The following is a 23,535-nucleotide window of genomic DNA, read 5'->3' on the forward strand; positions in this document are numbered from 1 at the left end:
CATCAATCTGTATGTGAAGTACTCTCTCATGCTAAGACTTTTCCTTTTCTTAGTGGCACTTAGAGTTTCTTCTGTATGCTTAACATCATGTCTGTATCCATCTTCTCCATAAGAAAATAAGACTAGATATTGAAGTGGTAAATATACAAAATGTAATTCACTTAATTGTTGGATTGACCCAGATAACTGTGCCATAATAAAATCTCAGACATTATTCATGTCAATATCACCTACAATTAGTGATGCAACTTGAGATGCTGATGGAATATTAAAGGTACAGCTATTATGTTCCCTACTACTAATCAAGCATAACTTGACCTCACTTCATTCACTACTCATAATCAATGATGATGCAAATCAATATTGTTGCACAAATGGTTGACATTATCAAGCACCTCCTTAAATTTTTGAACAATTTGAGGGTCAATGGTTGACTGGCCTTGATATTTGCTGCAAACATAAATCAAAATAATTAATAATTTAATCTAATTAATATGCAATGAATGCATAACTTACTAACCAATACATACCTAACAATAGAACATTGATTAGATATTTCATACTCTGTATCAAATGTATATACAGTTGTCAATAAACTGGTCTTGCACCTTCAGGTAGTAACAAACTACTGATGGAATAGCAATTCACTCCATGCATGACCAAAGAATATAGAGCATGACCATATTCTTAGAGTGATCAATTTTGCTACCTAATGATGTGAAAGAAAATATATTATTGTATTGTCTGATATTTGCATGAAAGCTTTTTGACTATAGCAAATTTTTATTAAAGAACCATTTTTATAATATGGGAGGTGGTGTTCTCATAGGTGGTAACTGCACCTTCCCTTTAAGGCAACATATTGAGAGAGTGTTAGCCTTTCTTTTTTTTTGTCTTTCTTTGTTCTTTCATTATACCATAGCATGTCTTTATAGTGTTAGCATTTGTAAATAGGGTCATCTTTATCTACATAATCTGCCATATAGCCATTTATTAGAATTATAGAACCATGGTGGTTGTTAGGCAACACTAAAAGATATCAAAAAGCCATATAAACATGAATGATTGGATTAGTTATCTGTATATAAAATCTATTTTTAACACAAGAATTTTACAAACAGAATGAAAAGCATCAAATATATGTGAGTTGACCTTCAGGGTTTAGCAAATCAACATTTACTCCGTTGATGTTGGTGGCCTCATTGCTTTCAATTGCTGTGTTTGTAGTTCTTATTTCATCTACAAAAAAGTAAACTTAATCACATTTAATTGATGGTTTGCATGTAAACTTATACTAAATAGTCCTCACTACTACATTTAAATTCTTCATAATCATTACTTCTAGTTGATTCACTCTATCAGAATGGAAGGAGAAATTAATATTGTTATAGTCCACTGCCTTATTTGGGAAAAAAAATGAAATGAGTTTTGAATTATATGATATTGATTTAGATGTGTAATAGAATGGTATGAAATTTGGGGACATGTAAATGAAGATGAATATAATATTAATTCCAATGACTAGCTTACAAGTAGGCTTTTCCCTCCCTGAATGGGTTGATTTCTAGCTTTCTTCGGGTTCAGGCCTTGAAATATTCTTTCTAGATCTTACTAAGGCATGTGACTAGACATCTTTGCACATATTTAAAATTTATGACGGACTGTGTTCGTAGCATCGCCTATATTTGAAATTCGTCTAACATGTGTCTTATGACGTCCTAAAAAAATGATCAATTGTAAATTAATCTCAAACATTTTGAAATCCATTGACATTATCATAATCAAATTAATTGTAGTTAACTAATGTGAAAGCTCTAAACCTTATACTTCTCCTCTTGAAAACATGATTTCTTGGTGACTCTATCCCTTGAATTGAACATTTAGTAGGAGAATTGAAACAATCTTCATAAATAAATGGATAAACTTAATTTTTTTATAGTAACTTTAAGAAATAACTTTTTATAACCAAACCACAATAGTACATTCAAAGGATATAAGACATAATAATGCACGAATCAATTAAAAACAATTTATCCTAAGGTGACAATATATAGGATATAATATAGCTCATAAATCGAGGAGACGCTACAAGTCACTAATGTAGCTTTACTCCTCTTGAGCCTTCCCTGACGTCCCTCCTCTAAAGCTTTCACTTGAAAAATGTTAAACAATAGGGATGAGACAACATCTCAGTAACTAGCATGGGCTAGCGAGATGTCAGGTGGAATACACAAAGTTAATAATAGTTAATAGACACTTATCTAATAGTTAAACTCACAATAACCATATAGGTCAAATATATCTGCCAATCTCATGTAACTGATAATTTTAAAAGAGATAACATACTTTTCATTTATTCAAAAGATATAAATATCAATGAAGATTCCATATTATATGCAGTCCATGAATCCCAAATCCATCCTTATATCCTCCTTATTTCCACTGACTGGACCCACAGGCTAAGTTCTTTTTATTTGATTGGCTACTTTGACAAGCTCATCACACGAGTGAGATGGATCAGCCAAAGACTATAGAGCACTCAGTAGACCATGAGTCCCCCTCGAAGAACTAGTAGGGTGTCATAGTCCCTCCAAGAACTAGTGGGACAATAATAGTGGCCAACCATAGAGCTCCGTATGGAGGTCGATACCACGTGGTAAGTATATAAATTTCAATAACTCCAATCATCTCTTTCCCCCACCCAAACTAGATGCATAGTATTCAAAATAACACATTTATATGCATAATCAATCGAATTCTAGAATAACACCTCATAGTCATAATCATTAATTTCTATCAACACAAACGATTTCAACCCTTTTCAAAATAGTATCTCACAAGACAGTTCATACAAAACATAATATATATGTGAAAATTGGTTATAAAATCACTCACCAACCTCATACCAATGCATGTAACAGATAGAAATTTAGTTACCTGGTCTCCTAGCTAACAGTCAAATACAACCAAAGTTTAACCTTGAAAATATCACAATAGGGTTTATATCTATAAACAAGATTAAAATGTTATTTCTATAGTATTAAAGTAGACTACTCACAAAATCCTAATTTCTAACCCTTCCTCTAAAAGCGTTAATTTTTTACTCAGAATTCTAGCCTAAAAGACCTTTTTTTAAGGTTTGGAATGAAAACATATATATATATGATTTAGACTCAATTCCTAAATTTTTCTTGCTTAATATATCAATTGATTATTAGATTATATTATTAGAATTATCAAATTCATAACGTAAATAGAAAAACCCAAATTTATAACTTATGTTTTATCTTCGAAGGACTTAGATAAATCGATTTAATATAAGTTAGGTTATTCTCACTACAAAAGTTAAACTCCTTAATTAATGTTGAATTTAATTTCCTATCTATCATAATACTATCTTCAAATTATGACTCAATCTAACGCTGCACAAACATAAAAATATAATTTACTATTCAGACTTTATCTGCTAAATCTAAAAAAAAGTTGAAAACGTACCTAATAATTTGTAACTTGGAGATCAAAATGACGATCCAACCATTCAAATTGACGATTTGGATGTCTCAAATAGGCTGACCAAATATTAATCCAATCCAATGGTTAATGAACTTAAAACTAGCACTTTTCTGAAACTACCTTAGATATGTGCAAAATTATTTACTTACTCCAAACTTCACCTACTACCTCTTTTATATAGGCTCCTCAAGCTCCTTCACTCTAGTGACTAGTCGATGTAGAACTTCTATACCATTGCTATTTTATCCATCTTCCTATCATTTTGTCAATGTGAGACTTCTTAATATTGCTATTTTACTCATTTTCTCATACACACATATGCATAAAAATCAGAATTATTTTAATTGCATATATATATTTAACCTCTAACTATTTTATAAAAATTTGTTTAAATACTAGAGATATAAAATTAGATGTTACAAGAATGATTTGCTTTATTGACTCCTACTAATAGTTAAACACAGACAAAAATTGGTCCTTTTATTGCTGCTAAGAAGAAAAATGCTTTTCAGTACATTAATTTGCAAGCTTCAAATTAAACAATGATATCTCTCTTAATTTTAACTATTTATTATATGCTATGATATAAACCTTAATAATATGTCACCTGCCATTGGATATGAAAAGCAGCATAATGTGCATATAATATTATCCATAGACAAGTGCAGTTACTAATGTGGGATTGGTGTACTACTACATTTATTATGCAGGTTGGATTACACATTTATGATATCCTTCAAAGCACATGATTTTCTTGGTTGGTTTACAAAAAATTTCTCATTGTCAAGAGTTGCCACTACTGAAGCCTATGTTTGTGTGCAATGATTCTGGGAAATCATATCATGGGAAGAAGTGTTTTCATCTTCAAGTAATGATTTAAAGGTATTTCGATAGAAGTCTATACCTTGCAGGATAAAAATACAATTCATGCTTTTCATTGTTAGGCTAAGTATAAGGCTATCAAATAAAACAGTATGATATGATAATATAACTGGTAGTGTTTCATTGCAATACTTAATATATCTGTCTATGATAAGAATAAAACTTTGGTGACTATATTTTGGAAATAATTATTGTGAAGATGTTTGCAAGCTTGTCATATTTGAGTATGAAAGAACATGTTCCTTCACAGCTCATACCTGTGACAATCTTAGATGACAGACTACTCTGATCGTCAAGCATTGGCTACCTACCTTCCATCCAAGGAGAAGATTTCCAGCAACTAGCATTAAATATATAGAGACACACACAAGTTATATATTACATGTAAGTAGCTTATAATTTTTTTTATTTAATTTATTGTTAAGAAATAAAGTTAGAACATATTTAGAAAACGATAGATTTTGTTGATGTATAATAATATATGTACTATATATATAGTATAATACATAGAATATAGGTATATATTAACATTAGAGAATATATATATTAGAGTATTTAGAATACAGGTATTTGTGTGGATGTATGCAAATATTTAGAAAGCCGTGTTAGACTGGATTATTAGGCGAACTCGACGACTGCTTGTTTTCTGGTAAGGGCTATTTTTGATATAGGTCGTTTTGGATAGGAGAAAAACCATTTTCCAACCGAAATCCACTTTTGAGCTGGAAACAGAACAGATCTATGAGAATCGGATGGCTAAACTTGTACAGAGAAATGGGTGTAGAAAAACTAGAAATAAAAATGTGTGTTCCTTTGTTTAAAAGTCCAAGTTGAATTAAATACAAGGATGAGGAGCCTAACAACAATAGGAAAGTGAGAAGTAAAGAAGATGAAGATGAGGAGGTTGATGACAAAGGAAGAGTGAGAAGCAAAAAAGTTGGGCGAGGGTATGAATTGAAGTAGTGTGAGAGGAATTTAATGTTGATTAGATTAGTTGTCAATTATTTGTTACATCAGTCTTCTTTATCAATTTGTTTGATCGAAGAGGAGGCCGAACATACCTGTAGTCTCATATTGGTAGCGGTTCTCTCGGCGGAGGTAGATCTGAAAACGAGAAAAGCAAAGCAGGTAATGACGGTTATGAGGTTGTGCACTACAAGTGAAGCCATAGATTGCAAAGGTTATGTGCGTTCATTGAGAGGCTCATATGCAAACATGAAACTTATTTCCACAAAAAAAAAAAGGAAGCATCTTTATTCTGTTCAATATATATAGAGAACCAGTTTCAGTGCTCATTTCCCTCTCATCTCCTTTTCTGTCTCCTGCGCATGCTTCCTCTCCACTGATGAACCAATCAGGAGGTTCTATCACTGCCTTCCGCTCTTCCTCTGCTTAGTTTCTCTTTTCCCTGTCACCTCCTTTGCTTTATGGTTTGCCTTATGCACTTCAACTTCTACATTCTAGATTCCATTTGATGAATTTGAAAACCGTGCTAATATGTTCTGCGGCCTCTGTTCCTCAAACAAATTGGTTTTTTCTTAGTTTTTATTTTCACACAAATGCTTGGTCAAACTTTAACCGTCAAAATAATTCCAATTATTTGCTACACTGGCCCTTTCTAACGGAATTTCTAACACTATTAGTCTTTATTTAACGGTTTTAAAGATGAGGGACTAATAAAATTAATGGCAGAAATTTAAGAGACCCAATAAAAAAGGGAAGAAAAAGTATTCCCACCTGATTCAAAACTAGATAGAACTATCAGGACCTAGAAATTAGTTCTCTCTTAAATTAAATATTCAAATTTTACTTTCAAATAAATATTAGTTTAATGGTATATGGTGATTAGGAGTTGAAAGAGATTTTGTTTTATCAGATAAAGTATATTAATAAAAAATGTTAAAAGTAGTTGAGTATGATTTTTTAATAATAATACTGGGGTTTATGCACACATCTATCATAATTATATTGCATCTTTTAATGATTTATTCTCATTCTTTTTCGTACATTTGTTATATTTATATTATATATATAAGTTTTTCATTCAATTATTAAGCTATCGACTCGACCACCAATTTGACTGATTTGGCCATTTTTGTCATGACCTATTTATTTTTTCAGCTCAATATCTAGTGTGACAAGTAACTATCATGTCACTTGCTTAGTCTATCTTGAGAAATTTGTAAATAGAGCAACTCAATTGTTAATAGAGCAAGTTGAGGGGTTATTGTTAAATTGTCATTATCTCATTATAAGCAAATGTGTTGGTTTTAGGCAACTCTTTCTTGATAATCAATGTGCTTAGAACATGTTGAATGAGAATTAATTGTTAGCTTGTGCAACTTTATATATGTTAATTGAGTTGAAAATCAATAGCTCACTTGCAACATTTGTTTTACATTTGAATAATTTTCCAAATTACACGTTTGGTATTATAGTAGATTAAGGGGTGTAGAATATTTGTATACTAAGTTTGTTCTAATTTCACCAGGAGAAAGTTATAGCTAGTGTATAATAACTTGCTTAAGCCTACACAATGTAACATTTGGATCAATTTTCATAATTTCACTCTATTAAACTCAAATGTTATACCGGCTAAACCATTAAAAATATGCAAATATATATATATATATATATATATATATATGAACTCCTCTCTTTGGTCCATCATACTCCATAAATGTTGCATTATAATTATTAATCAAACAAAATTATATTTTAAAAAATAAATTACTCTATAATACCATTATTTTTTTAAAAAATAGATTTTATCATAAAAATATAAAAAATAGATTCACCAGCATAACAAAAGAATAGTTCATAATTAAATTCAATAATTTATTTCGTTTACAAATTTTTGAATTCATTTATTTGAATAAACAAGAACAATGCTTTATCTGTTGTACCAAATAATTTTAACATAATAAGGATTCAAATAATATGGCATATCTAATTTTTATATCATGTAATTTATAAAACGTATAAGTATTTTATCAATAATTTATACCGACAATAGCACCAAAAAAATAATTTATACCTACAAATATATAATCATTTTTTCCATAAAAATATATATAGTTATTAAAATCTATGTTTTCCCTACACATATTTTTTTTTGACCAGCACTACATTTTATACTCTAAAAATTCTAATATATATATTATAAAATCTTTATCTATACCTATATTCTATATCTATACCTATATTCTAAATATTCTACCATAGATATGCATATAATGTGTGTACTATGACGTATTTATAAAATCTATTTTTTCTAAGTATGCTCTAACTTCATTTCTTGCCAATAAATCAATAAATTAAATAATAAAATTATAAGCCAGCCTACATGTAAAAGTAATAACTTTTTTGTGTATGTGTTTGATTTGTTTCGTCTAAAAAAGATTTAACTACAATTTATTCTACAAGAAGATTAATTACATGTCTACGTTTTTAATTAAAAGAAATTCAACATGTGAAAAATTTGATGGCTAAATATAAAACTCTTATCCATTATCATTTAAGAAAAGAAATATTGATATAAAAACTGAAAAACAAAGGAAAATTAGATTAAAAAAATTCTTTTTAAAATTTTAATTGGTTAAAAAGACCTAAATTTAAGTAAATGCAACTATGATTTATAAATGTAACTTCTTTTCTATCGTGTACAAATAACTTTTGTATTGGTGATTGTTCTATATAATTGATGATATATTGCACACAATGAAAGAAAAATTATACATACAAATTATAGTTACACTTACTTAAATTTAAGTCTTTTTAGCCAATTAAGTTTGGAAACATGAACTTTTAATCAAATTTCCCAAAAAAAAAAATTAATTAAGAGAATGTACCGTGATTAGATGACAAATCAAGCTTTAAGTTAAAAAGAAAACGCACAAATGAAGCACAGACCACCAACTCCAGCCGAAGAGGAAGGGAGAAACTTTGAAACATGAGGAAAAAGCTGAAGAAGGAAAGCAAGAAAAGTGAAGAAGAATGCTAAATGCAGCACACTTTATTATAACTCAATAGATACTGTACCTTCACGGGTTGAACTGCAAATTATTATGATGACCAGGAAAATTGAAGAGTGAATTGGGAAATTGACGCTTGCTTGCAGGCACGGGTGAAGAAAAAAGAAAACTTTAACTGAAGAGTGGATTTGACAAAGCATGGAAGGGAAGGGCCGCCCGGGGGGGGGGGGATCTCCGGCAAGTCGCAGGCTGTGGAGTGTGTGGAATATATATAGCATGGGAGAATGTGATAGATGAGGACAAAATGGTAATCAGAATCAACGATTTTACTTTTAAATTAAAAAAGAATAAATATGTAAATGAAAAATGGCGTTTGGTGCAAGCAAAAAATAAGATCAGGAGGAAAAGGGTCAAATTTGCCAAAGATTATGACAGTTTAATATATTTTTATTTCTTTAACTTTAAAATAAAAAAATAATTTTAAAATTAAACATTCTCAAATAGTGACATATTAAATTTATTTTTCAAAACAATTATACTCATAAAAAGAAATTATTATTTAAAACTACTAATTTTAGGATTAAATGGCTAAAAGTGTATTTTTCTTAAAGTCAAAAAATTAAATTACAACTTTATATAAAATTAGAATATCAAATGATCCCCATCCAATTGAGGTGTCAGATCATTAAAATTGTAAACAATTCTTAATCTGGAATTAATGGACAATTCGACATTAAAACATTGGCCGTGCCCTATGAGCAAAGTGAAGTTTTCCGTAAAATCAAAGAGACTTCTTTTGACAATTAATTAAAAGAGATCGCCGCTCATTTGGATTCCATCGGATTTTATAATACTAATATTAAATAAAGTGTATCTTCAAACTTGGGAGAAAAAAAAAAAAAAAGAAGCTCTAATCTTTTCAGTGAAATTCAAAGAGCTCTTAATTTAATAATCAAACATCAATTACATAACCAAAAGTTATAATGTATGAATACCATATTCCAAATAGCAAAACCTCTTATATATACTAAAGGTAGAAAAACAAGTCTAATGTACATCTGCAATATGAATTATTAATCAAACCCCCAACGTAGAGAGTTTGATGCTTGACTAAAATGAATGGAATACCACATAGCAAATCACTATGTTGTAAAATTCTGGAAGGAAAAAATAATAATAATAAAGGAACCACTATTCTACCTGCAATCATGTTAATTAATATATATATATATATATATATATATTGAAAATGAAAAAGAAAAGACTGAAGTTACGTTTGAAAAGCCTACACACCACCACAAGGTACAGAACACAAGTTTGCGACCTGAAGAAAAAGCCACTGCAAAGGAAAAGGTTGGTCCTTCTCGACCGGCGGGGATGGACTTGGGAGGGGTAAATCAGGAGGCAGATGGCGGTGAAATGCATCCACTGCAGCACCAACACCATCCTCATTCTCAATCAACTTGGCTATTTCCACTGCTCGAGATTTCACCTGAAGATTTAAAGTTCATTATGATCCGAGATGAGGCGTTCATGGGGTAGGCTGGTTGTTGGGACATACTTTCAAGACTAGGATTCTTAGCAATGATGTCAAGATTCTCTACAATTATGAGCAGCATATTCAAAAGAGTTTGGCAAGATGTCAGCATCAATACACTTGATAAACATTCAAATTTGCAGTCTCGTCAGAAAGTCCAAATGTCAAAAGTAAATATTAGGGGCGACAAGAAGGAATACATTTATTTTTGTCACCTTTAAATTTATGATTCAATAATATCACTTGAGGTGTAGACATTCATTTTGCGATAGAAAGCCATGCATCATAACTGTTGGAGATTACTCCAATCATAACTTCGCCTAAATTTCATACAAATCATAAATAAATATGACCGTAGCCCTCTAAATAAATCATATTATTCTCAAGATGTCCAGTAGGGCATAGTAGGAAGAAATTCAAAATGTTGTACGCACAAAATTAGAATTACCTCTTGCTGGAGCATGAACTTTATGGCATTTGATAAGTTCTCGCAAGTGAGCTCAGAGATTGGAATTGGGGCCGGTCCAAATCCTTTCTCATATATGCGGTCTCCCCAGAAAAACTGATCTCCGAAGAATGGAACTATGGTAGTGGGGCACTGTCATGATATTACATCAAAACATATTCAATACCAATTTATTTTAATGAGAACTTTATCATGACTTTAGAAACAGTCGTCAAGAACCAACTTGGCCTATCACCAAAATAGACGAAAAAGAAAAAACTCAACTTTGGCGAATTTTGGACCAATAAGTATCAGGCCACCAGAGAGTGATATTATTATTAGATAGACTTAGCCTCTTGAATGCTGGCAGAGTCAACTATGCATTAAATTTCATATTTTACTATTTAATAGTGTCTTGGACAATTCAAGGCATTCAAACAGATTTTTGGATTATGAAGAATCAAATAAAAAGAAGATATTTATGAAGACATTACCCCAGCTTTTAATCCTGTAGCTGTGGTTCCAGCACCGCCATGATGCACCTGCAATTTTGCACCAACATATCTTCCAGTTAGTTTCCTTCGTTAGTTTGTTTATTCACCCCCTGGCTCCTCTAGATTTTGTTGGGAGCGCAAACTCTGCCACATACTAGAGAATGAATTTCTTTCATCTTCGAAAGAAAACAAACAGAAACTTACCACAGCAGAACATTGAGGAAACAACCAATCATGCGGACATTCCTCCAGAAGGAAAACATACTCCGGAACTTCTTCCACTGCATAAGGACATCGTAATGCAAGTGAAACGATGATGATGTTCTTAAACACATGCAACAAAATACATGTTTTTATTGTATTGCACATACAACGTATTATAGACAAATCATTTAATTCTTAAGGTGGTTATCAACAGAACTAATGAAATTCAATGCATGGTTATCATTACTTCAATTTATTAGTGGCAAAAGATCAAGGCATGTCATTAGACAGTGCTAAAAGGAAAATTTTAGTCAAAGGCAGTCTTGAATGTAAAAGCTGACACAAGATATAAATATATGTCCATATAAAGCTCAAATATTCAGTCAGTAGGTTATTTCTTATTTGTTGTATTCCTTAGGTGTTAACTTTGCCCTTCCTTGTACTTTGATAAGCACAGTTCATAATACTTCAATTCCTTTTAAAGGAAAAACATAAATATGTGACACCTGGCAAGAAATACACTGACCAGGACATGCGCTGAAAATCCTGAAAAGCTCTTCCTTACTAAATACTCTTAAATTTGTTATTCTGGAATGTACGCCTTCTGTTTTTCTTGGATTTTTCTCAAGGAAAAACTTTTACAACTCCTCAACTTTAGAACACCAAAAAGTGAAAATTTTATTTCGTCTTTGACAATAAAAATGAGTTAAATTTTTCATTAGAAATAAACAGGAAAAAGAAGCAAAGCAAGAGATGTGTATGCATATGCAATCATTTCTGTAGCTTTCTACAAAGCCAGGAGGCGTGATTAGACTGTGGGAGAAAATTTATGCCAGCACAAACAAGACTACTTTTTCAGAGTATTGCTATGCTTTTATAACATATTTAATAAAAGAATACTCCTCATTCCAATGCAAAGAATCACTCTTGCAATTTGTCCAAGATATGCTTCTTGAAGGTTAAAGGATCTCATCATTCAGTCAAATGATTATGAACTCATTACATCCTAAATATACAAGTTCACAATCAATCCATGTTGTTTCAAACGCTATCCCTGGAGATTCCAGATTCAAACTCCAAAGAATAAAGGAGCATCACAAAACAGTTATCCTTCAACAAAGAAAAAGGGCATCTAAAGTTATGTAAAAGTGACAAAAAAGTGTCAAATGAAAAATTCTATGATATTCATAACATTTAGATATGGAATCCATAAAACACTTGTAAATACTACAAAAGATGAAGAAGCGGAAACTCTAGTAACTTTCATAATGTATGGCAGGAATTAGAAATATTGACATAGCACAGAAGATAAAACCTAAATTTCAAAATCATTATATTAACTCCCAGTAACACTCATTATGTACACTGAACATTATTTAACTTTATACAAATAAATGACTTAAGATGAAACAAGAATTTGAAATAACTATATGATCTCCAACATGAATAAGCATCTGGATTTTAGAATTGAGGAGGCAGGTAAAAGATGAAGATAAACACTTACAATTCCCTAGATTTCCCCAACCACGATCAATAATACCCCGTTGTCCTGTATCCTTTAGTGCCTCCAATATAACATCGGTAGTTTTCTTGGAATCTTCAAGCGGCTAATAAAATAAACCACAAAATTCTCATTAAGAATATTTCCAAAACTGCCTACAAAACGTCAACCAGTGTCAAAGCATAGAATGCAAAGTTCACAGGCATTAAGCATACCTCCAAAATCAAGTTTTACTTATGACAAGTAAGCCATCAGAGTAAAGTGATACCGTATGAATTCAAATTTTATCAACAGATCAAGAGGACATGCATGCACATAGCGCATTAATCATAAAAATGCTCCGAGCATTTTATTTTAAAATTTATTCCTTTGTAATATAAAGTAAGTTTAATTAAATTATGATTGCAATTCTCTTGTGATTAGAATTACTGTAGGAAACACAACAGAAAAGTGGCCATTGATCCATTGCAGACTGCACTTTAGCTGACACAGCCGCAGAGCTCACTGCGACTGCAATATTGGGGCCATGTCAGATGACAGGGTGATACAGCCCACAGTTTAAAACCGTAGCAAATTAGATGGAATTCTCTGCATGCATGGCAAAGCTACTCATACCCTGTTTGAATTAGGTTGTCAGAAAAAATAGGACAAAAATGGGGAAGAAATTAGTAGCCTAAACAGAGAACTGTGTTTTGAAAGGTCTAGAAAATTCAGTTGCCTGAACCATAATAGACAAACATTGTTATCAAGAGCCTTCACAGGAGAGCTTCTAAATATGATGTAGGTAATGAGAACAAAACATTTCTAGACTTTTCAGCATACTTAGAATGAGTTGAACCACCTCATCCACACTGAAGTTATCCTCTGATAAGCAAGTATTTATTCCTACTACATATTGTCCAGCAAGCAATACTGAAGGTGATGACCTAGTTGAGATCATTCATTCAATCCTTTCTTCATCCTTCAAGGTTCTGCACAAGCTACTCCTGGTGTTGGGAGCTAAAAATTTTCCCCAACAATTTGTAGACACAACCCATCACCAAATTCTTTTAGCAAGTTTGCAGTCCCTTAATGCATTCTTTTAGAAAATAAGGGGTCCCTTAATGAATGACTAGCGTCCTTAACATCCTGGCCCCACAATCCTCATCTTCCCTTCACACCTCTCTTAATTGGCTGGCGATTTGTGCTGTGTAGCCGAACAAGGGAAAACTCTTATGCTAACAAAATCACCACTACTCAACCAGTTCCCATAGCACACTGGGGATCCATCTTCACTACATGGAGGTTTAATTTGGAGGATAATTGATACAGGAAGTGCCCTCAAAGGATTCCCAAATCCACTACCCTTGCTCATCATTGAAAGCAATGATAGGTTCGTCAAGTTATTCAATATTTACAGTTTGTGACGCTGAAATAGGCTCCTGATAGATCAGATAAAATCGGAAATACCCATTTTCTCATACCACTCTTTCGATACATAATCGCATAGTTTTGAAAGATTTTCGCATATCCCTCACTGCAAGAAAATTTGAAGTATAAAGTCCCCAACCCAAAATCTTACATTCTTGCCATCACCCACCCCCCCTCTTAATCTTGATTCAAAGCTCATCCCACACACTTATGAGGATGCGCCACAAATGTCAACCCATTCCCCTTTTAAAAGGCATGTTCAGCCCGTCAGTCCGCCCATATTTGCCTCATCACCTTAGCCTAAGGTTTATAGGGTTGGGCAATTACGTTAAAACGGAATTTTATCAAAAAAAAGCCTGATTCTTGCACAAACGGTACTTATCATTGCATCCTTCATTTCTATATGGTTGGCAAGTCCGCTCCCCTTTCTCCAACCTAGTTTTCCCTACTTTTGGACAAGAATTCCAGACAAAGTCACATATAAGCTTTTCAATCCTCAAGCAGGTTTGCGATGGAATCTTGGATGTTTGCATGAAACAAGAAGGTATTGAAGAGAGCACGGGTATAGAAAGAGTCACAGAACCGACCAATGACAATGTTCACACAATCTGCCCATTAAGCATCAGGTGGGCTGAGGATATTAAGCGTCATTTATAAATATTGTTGTTTATAACAGAAAGCAAAGTATCATCTATGCTCCGTATGCAGGAGATGAGGGTTTGATATTACAAGTATTGAATAACAAAAATCAAAAGCCAAAAGCTATCATATGCTTAAACGATATAACAAGAATAATTACCACCAAAAAACAAAACTAGATATAAGTTCATCAGAAACTGATTTACCTATATGAATTTGCTTGTTGGAAGGGGGCCCAAAAAAAAAAAAAAAACACGCTATATGAATTTGCCATACCATGCTCCCAAACCCAAAATATATGGGTTTTGGTCCATTTTCAATCCACTGCCCAAAATCTTCCCGTGGTTGGTACTCTGATCCAAGGTTTATGAAACAATAACCAATAACGTCAACTAAAGGGCCCCAGTCTGCAAATATGTTAAACGTGGTTATTCCTAGCATTGAGAAAGATTAAACAAAACATGTCTATTAAACATTTCAAGACAGCTATTTTTCACATCTCTTGCTAAGCTTAGACAGCTTAGAATTGGGTAGGATCTAATTTGAACTAGAGCAGAGGCACTGCTTTCCCCTAGGGGGTAAAAAAATTCTGCATTACTCGAGAATTTCATCCAAAGTAAAGGAACATTGTATAATAAAAATGTAAATGAGCCATGTATGAGCTACTTTGGGGGTGTTTGGTAACATCCCAAAAAATCACTTTTGTGTTTTACAAGACAAAACTCCTCTGACACATTTATCTCTTACAATGCAAAATCACTTAAAATAAGCTCAAACAAAATGAAAATGACCAAATAATATGCTTATCAACCCCTTTTAAGGACTTAATCTAAAAATGATTATTATAAACAGATATCAAAGGGGCATCACCAACTATTATAGTAAATGATTAATTGCATCGTTGACCATACCACTTGGCTTTGGAACAACATGAGAACTCCACATATAGCCAGTTGGTAAATGAGATATTGATCCACGATACATACTGAAGTATGCGATAGGAGCAAGCTTCAATGTCCGTTTCCTAAAGTCATTGATAATTCCTCTCATCCCCCACCACATCATTAGTTCTACAACAATGTAGGACAGCTGGATGCAGAAGAAAATATAAACAGATTTAATGGTAAATGTAATTCTCCAGCTCTTTCATATAAATTCAAATTAACAAAAATTTTCAACAAAGGACATACCCAATAACCAGCACTTTGAGGAACACGTGCCAAAGGGTGAGGGAACTCATATGTTGGCCTGCCTATTGAAAAGAAAATATGTGAGAGATGACACCAAAAGGTATTGGATTGAGCAACAAGAAAAATGGAGTAGCAACTGTGTTGTTTATTGCACCAATTTCATTCATCATCAAAGTCTGTACAGTTAACAGTGATATACACAAGCACAAGATACAAGATTACATAGAGGTAATGATCCCTAAACTAGGCCTCCAAATCAGCTTCTAAGTTGATTTTAATCTTATATTAAAAAGAAAAAAATATTAATCCCAACAAGAAGGAAAATATTTGATTATTTACAACGAGAAGCATATGGCATGGATATCACGTAAATCTTGCTATATACACATGAATAAGTACACAAGGAGAAACACAATATTAAAATTTCCAGGACATGCTTGGGATCGAAAATTGGTACATTGCACAAAATTACAATTGAATAATGAGTAACAATTTGCTAGAAAAACAAGGTATTTATCAGAATATTCAAAGCTGCAGTTATTCCTCTGCAAGTTATCTGTACAGCATGAATATTTCAAGCCAATAGCTAGTTGTTTATTTGTCGGTAACATCACATCTTTCAGCTAAGAGGTATCTTACAATTTCCAGTCAAGTAATATGATAATATTTACTCACGTCCAAGGCATTGTGAAGAAGATGTGAAGAGGCACCCCAAGGGCTTCAGCGACATGTGCATGTCCTGCAAAATAACAAGAAGATATATTTCTATCAATATTCTTCACAAAGTAAGTGAAATTAAGTCACATTCTCAGGGACTGAGGAAAATTCAGCGAAAAAGGTGCATTGTTCAAACATCAAATGTTATAGGCATCAATTTCATAATTGGTCAACACTTATTAATGTGGCCCTAATCTCCCATGTTTTTCCCTATTACATGTTCAACACTTTTTTACCATTATTCACATTGGAAGCCAAAGAATATAAGACATATCAACAGCCTACACTACTAAGGTGGGGCTCAGGTTACGCAACTTGTAACTACATCATAATACTTTGCCATGCTACCAGCCCATGCATCCCATAAAATACAGGAAAGGAAGAGAGAAAAAGGATGAGCAGCAGTGGAAGGTTTCAATGCTATTGATATGAAACTTTGGAAGAGCCTTATCGACAAAGCTACTTCTTGAAGCTGGAGAGCCCACAGTTTCCATGAACCCCGCATTATGATCCCAAACTTCGAATTTAAAACTCAAACCCCGTGTCATGCAATGGAGTCATAACCAAATAATCAATTTCTTCAAATTTCTCACAATTTCTAGCCACTTTCCTCCCAACTAAGCACTACCACCACTCAAATTCTTGACCATCCCAAAATCCTTCAAAATTCCCCAGATATTTTTCATTCATTTCAAAATCCCCAAGCAGCACCTCTAAATACCTGACTCCATTTAAAATTGCCATGTAATTATTCAATGGGACATCCCTCAATTCTTTTTCTTTTTCAGCTCCATCTTGGTGTTTCTAATCCTCTCTTTCCATCTTCATATTAAGCTGCACAGCTTCCCATTTTCATTATTTTTCCTTTGTTTTCAGTTTGTCCCTTTCAAGAAAAAAATTATCTCCAATTCCAAAGTGCAAGCATAAGCATTTATAGCAGAAACAAATTAGTGACATAACCATTTAAAATTTCACATGCATACATGTGAAAAATGTCAGTGCAATTTGGTACATGCATGTCATGTAACAAAAGCTGATTTATCTATCTAGAATGAATCATTTTAAACTGGTTTGATAAAAGTAAAAAAAATTTAATGAGACCCTTTTTTAGTACACACACACACACACACACACACACAGATCTTAGCTGAACTGAGTTCTATGGTTAAACATATCAAACACAGGACAATTCAAAATACAAAAATAGAACCATCAAACATCATACTTGCAGAGAACATAATCAGGTCAGATTATTACATTTGTATGCTTAAATTAAGAAACACAAAACTTAATAAGCTTGTAACCATCACCATATGCTGGAGGATTGGCAATAATAGCCTGAGCTCTGAAAGGAACACCAGTTTCTAAATCAGGTGCGGTGCATGCTGGGAGAAGAGATTCAATAATGGCCTTCAGCTGCTTTCTTTGCGAGGATATTTCTGATGGTCCTGATGGGATCAGTCCTTTATTTCTGACCATATCTGTAAAATAAAATAATTCATTTAATATAAGTTTAAAGTGAATTGAGATTAAAGTAGAGTTATACAATTAATCATGCTCAATATTCTTCATATGAAAATTACAGAGTCATGAGTAACAGAAAAGTAGCAATTTTGGAAGTCTTATATATCAGTCATTGAGTACATTAGCTTGATAAAAATTTGGGCAGGTTTTGTAGGCTTCAGCATTAGTATAGTAACGAGGAGAATGCAATGAGAATTATCTTGACATAATTCTAAATTTTAGAAACCAGCATTATAGATGAAATATGACCACAAGAATTAGTTGCTTCTATTTCGATATGCACAGCTCCAGTAATCGTATGTTTTGGCAAGCAGAAATTTTCATTTGAATTATGATCACTAAGACCAAAGTATGTTTCTTACGCTGACAGAATTAGATCTATTTGGTGTTAGCCCTAAGGTAACATTTATCTGTTTTGCAGAGGTTCAACATATATTGATCCTTCAGGTGCCCTCTCCTTACTATCAAAATTTCTCCATTTTACCTTCAAATTTGGTTGTCAAAGATGCTATGAAAAGCATCCTTGACCTTGAATTTCATGGTCCTAGAACTAGTATCCTTGTCCTGTCAATTATACAAGGAAATATATTTTCATTTCAGATGTTTAATGTCTTCTGCAGCTCTATGCCAGCAAGCTGGGAAATGGTAAGTATATATCATACCAAACATTCATCATTGTTCCTTATTCTTAAACCTATTGACATCTAACAGTAAGAGGTGTGTTATAAGAGCAAGATCTCATGTTTCCACACTGGACAAAGTTTTCAGAGAAACCTTTGAAGATGACCTTGCAAAAATGAGTCTCTTAAAAAAAAAATAAAAAAAAATTTAAATAGTCCATTCACCAAGAGGATAAAAATGCGTTCTGGAATGTTTTTGGAGGCAAAACCCAATAGGTGAGTCAAACGAAAGTAACTTTGTAGAGATTTCTACATATTCAAGTTAATATCAGACGCAAACACTACAATAAGAATTATTAGACATGAAAACAAATATCAATTAGACTTGGGGACCTCTTACATCCTGCCAAAGCTCGAGGATCACCACCCAAGGGATAGAAATCCACACCAGCTGACTTTATAAATGTGTTAAAATTAGCATGAGTTGCTAACCTAACATGATGACCATATTCCTGCATGCAAACATCAAATTATCACTTGTAATAAATCAAACAACTAAAGAAAGTGACATTCAACAAACATAACAGTTGACAGGCAGAATATATTAGCTGGAAGGTCAAGATTTGGCATCCTATGAATAAGTCAATAGCAGAATCCTCACGACAACAATCAATATGTACAGGTTGAAATCAACAACATGCAAATGAATATAACTCCATAAAATATTTGAACACCACATAGCTTTTGCGACAGAAATATTTGGAATACTAACATTATTTAAAGTATGAATGATTTCCAGGTCACAGGGCAAGCCAATTATACAAGTACAGGCACCAAATCAGTAACAAGATGACATTTAATCACTATTTAATAGACTGCATCATCTGAGCAAAAACTTGCTATTCATGCACTTCTCAAAGGGCAGAAGTCAGGGAAATGCTTCAAATGATACTAACACAGACAGCAAACAAAGTCAGGGCTTTAACCAACCCCGGACCTGGCATGGTTAAAATCAGGCCCCCTAAAATGGACCCTGAAACCTGCTTGAAATTCCCCATCAAACTGCAAGATCGTGGACATCAGCATGAATTAAGCTTGGGACTTCAACTTTGACTATTGAAGTAAATGGAAAACCCGAAGCAAGCCCTACGTTCAAATAGGAAATACTTCCTCTGTTCCTTAATATAAGAGCTAGTTGGAGATTAGATTTGGTCCTAAATATAAGACCTCAATCCAATTTGTCTCTTAAATTTATAATGCTTTTCTAAAATATCCCTATTGATTGTAAGGGGTTCCCACCAAAAATAGTTCCAATACACATGATTAAATGGGGTAATTTAGAAAAGTCAACATATATTTGTTACAATTAATCAACTTAACTAATTCCCTTGATCTCCCCAAATTAGTTATCTAGCTCTTATATTAAGGACCTGAGATAGTAAAAGAAATCCTAGAATAAGAAGGTACATGTTACAGCCAATGACCATAACCAGCTTATACCTTTGATATCTTGTAGCTGTCATCAATTGTGAAAGTGACTTAGACCAAGGTGAAAGAAACAAACCTAGAGCATACAGATGTCACTAATGGATTTCAGAGAAACCATGGCTTAAAAACACATGCATAGAGCAGATTTGATTATTTAGAGAAAGTTCAATCCAATCCTCTAATATAAACACATGATTTTCGTCAGTTCCACTTCACAGGCAAGAAACAACAAATAACAGCGATAACAACAATGGCAGTAACAATGATAACAATAACATGATTTGACAATGCAATTCTTTTAAGCACCAAGGTTAATTAAATGGAAACATTCAGACATGCCTGTAGTCTCTTTGCAATGGCCAGAAAAGGCTGTACATCCCCTCTGGTTCCAACAACAAGTATAGCAATTTGCAACCTTGGAATTGGTTTTTTGCATTCAGAAACGAAAATGTCCCTCACTGCCAAGTCTTCAAATGATTGGAGCTCTAACAATTCTGATGCAACAGGCTCACTCTTTTCCAAATACACTTTGACAGTCCCGTCATTTTGTATCTTCACAAGGTTCCCAATCAATTTTTTCTGGGAAGCACAATAAGGGGTAATGACCAACAGAAGAAGTTCGTAACTCTAAAGCATAAAGAGCAAATACAGACTTTAAGATCAAGAGGAAAAAAATATGACAACATGCAAACATTTTCCAAATAACCCAAAACAATTGGATAGGTTGAAGACATAAGTAACCTTCAAAGCATATGAGGATGAATTTTGTTCCAGCAGTATAATCAACGGCCAAAGCATAGACAAGTATAATTTATTTCAACAGAATAAAATTGCACAAGCACAATTATACATATTAACCTCATGTACATGTGATGACGCTTGTGCCTACCTTTTCTCGCTCTAAAAGTCTGTCCAATAACAAGCTATGCCTTGGAGATGATGTCTTCTCTGTTAAGGATCTAGAAAACATAACCTCGTTATAATCAATAAGCTGGTACCTCTCAGTTCCAACAGGTGCAGTTATGCTATGGTTCAACCCTGCAAGAAAAATATTCAATATTATGATACATAAAAACAAACTTCATGAAAGAAGTTAATCAAAATTGACTGTGCAACGGTAGCAAGATTGAGAATAAGAGACAATTAATTGCATTTTCCCAAGGTAAAAGGTAGGCGTTGTGTGCACTCTCTAAATCAAAATGAGATCATGCCATTAAGTTCTAAAAGAAGGATATGAAAATACTTCCAATTTTGTAAATTCAACTTTGTGAAACACAAAAGAGAATGATCACAATAGGTATAAGAAGTGCCAAATTGGATAAGATTTATGACATCAAAGCAGGTTTGCCTGGGCCCAATGAAATAAAATGCATAAAGCCTTTAACTGGGTCTTATTTTTCTCTGGTTTTTGGTGTTTTTTTTTTTTTTTGGGCGGGGTGGGGGAAAAAGGGTAGATGAATCGTCTTAATACCATCTTGCTAGCAAGCTAACACAACTCATACAAGAAGTTTTAGACAATCTAAGCAATCCCCTATATGGGAAATGAAAGTCTTTCCTTTTTTTAATTGGCACCAGGTTCTTGTATTCCTCTCTTCCCAGGCTTATACTACATGAACTAGATGCATAGGAGCAAGAACTTCATTAGAATTAAGTCTGAGAAAGTAATTTAAGCTATGAAGCAGACCAACGCAGTGGGAATTGACTATGCATAGTGTACATTCAAGTTTTGGTGGTTCAATCACTTCTTTCATAGTAAGGACAAAAAGTACAAAGTTAAGTTCACAACAAAGGGGCCTCGTTCCAAGCCATGAAACACTGCTTCTATGCTTCACGTAATCCCACAATCGGTATTAGCCGCAGATCTGTAATCATGAATTTATCCAACTCACAAACCGACAAGACCATTGATACCACACTGAATTCTTTATTTATAATCTAACCTAGTCTCCCAAAGTCCGCCTCTGCCCCCAACATAAAAAATTAAGCTAACAAACTCTTGTTTCGGCTGTGTCAGCATAGAGTATTTCAGCCGCACAAGGAGGAAAAAGATTGCCTCAAATCAATATGAGAGGGCTCCTTGGGACTGAAAACACCATACACAGCCACGATAAATACGATGACAATGCCAATACAGTGATCAAATATCTGATGGAGTGACAATAAACTAGGGACTCAAAGCCAGTGAGCACTAACCTCCCCCCGGCGAAGAACTAGCTTCTGGTTCTTTTGATTTAGAGTTCTCTGTCACGGGGCACATCTGTGGCTCCTCACAAGATGACGAATGTACGTAATTATCTAGGGACTTGTTTTGCACTGTAACCGAATCAGCATCGCCCATTTCCTGAAATCTTTCTTTTATTGACTGTCAGCGCCCTTCTTCAGCTAATTCTTCGGGAAAAATTTGAACTCATTACTCTCTTTTCCAGAAGCCCCAATATCAATTCTCAACACTTATACTTTTAAGTCGGCAAAACTTGTAAATTCTACCAAACACACAGGACCAAAACCATAATACTCTGTGAACGGACTTCAAAATCACCATATAGCTGAGGATGAAGAGGATAAAAACCCGAATAAGCAGCCAATAATCTCTCCACTCACGAGCTCAGAAGCAACAATTTCTGAGTACCCGAACACTCGAAGTTCCCTTGAAAGCTGGAGTAATGAACGTAATCAACCAAGCATGCAAATCCAACTGCCATTCAAGCACGAAGAACGTTTGGTAAGCCTAAACCAGTTGAAGCAAAAGCAGATAAAACACTAAAATAGAAGAAGCTGCGCGAGGAACCAGCATAGGCATGTGCAAGCAGAGTCTGGAATGAAGCTCCGAAACTGAGGGACGAATTATGATGCGGAAATTCTGTGAAGGAAATACCAATTTCGAGAACTCTCCTAATCACTGTTCATACTGATTGTGCTTCTGCTGGTGCTTGTGCTTTCACTTCTATGGAAAATCAAAGAAGGAAAAAAAAGAACAGATTAACTGGAAAAAAAATAATAAATAAACTGAGAATCTTTTTGGTTGGGAAAATCAGAACTGGAGATGGTAGTTGGTTTGGGCAAGGAAGCTAGTCCCTCCAGGCAGATGCTTAACAAACAAGGACCACCATGTTCGCCTAGAGCCCAATGAAGTCCTGCAACGTGCAAGACGAATTTAAAACTAAAATTGAAAATTATAAATTTTAAGTGGATATTATAAGTTTAAAATTACTAACTCCCAAATAAATTTTGTTTACAAAAATAGGTTGTTATTTATGAGTACAGATTTATCAAAACATATTAAAGTTGATAAAAAAGTTAATTAAAATTGGTTAAAAATAATAAATATATAAAAATTATTTTTTTCAAATATCCATGTTTATAAGAAAAAAGTATAAGAGAGAGAATTAAAAAATTA

General features: G+C 33.4%; 1 protein-coding gene across 1 annotated transcript; it reads right to left on the reverse strand.

The window, feature by feature from the left end:
- Positions 1-9,292: 9,292 nt before the first annotated feature.
- On the reverse strand, positions 9,293-22,833 carry LOC114716435 (sterol 3-beta-glucosyltransferase UGT80B1). Its single transcript, XM_028901442.1, has 14 exons — positions 22,332-22,833; positions 21,028-21,176; positions 20,478-20,717; positions 19,051-19,162; positions 17,817-17,987; positions 16,465-16,528; positions 15,790-15,847; positions 15,511-15,688; positions 14,876-15,006; positions 12,554-12,656; positions 11,050-11,126; positions 10,846-10,893; positions 10,355-10,504; positions 9,293-9,861 (listed from the first exon to the last, which is right to left on the reverse strand). Exons 1-14 carry the CDS (start codon positions 22,474-22,476, stop codon positions 9,655-9,657), a joined length of 1,833 nt encoding a protein of 610 aa, XP_028757275.1. The 5' UTR covers positions 22,477-22,833; the 3' UTR covers positions 9,293-9,654.
- Between the last annotated feature and the right edge of the window lie 702 nt (positions 22,834-23,535).

Source organism: Neltuma alba, unplaced genomic scaffold (genome assembly GCF_004799145.2).
Source record: "Neltuma alba isolate B1F8T4 unplaced genomic scaffold, ASM479914v2 tig00011656_pilon, whole genome shotgun sequence".
NCBI classification, from domain to species: domain Eukaryota; kingdom Viridiplantae; phylum Streptophyta; class Magnoliopsida; order Fabales; family Fabaceae; genus Neltuma; species Neltuma alba.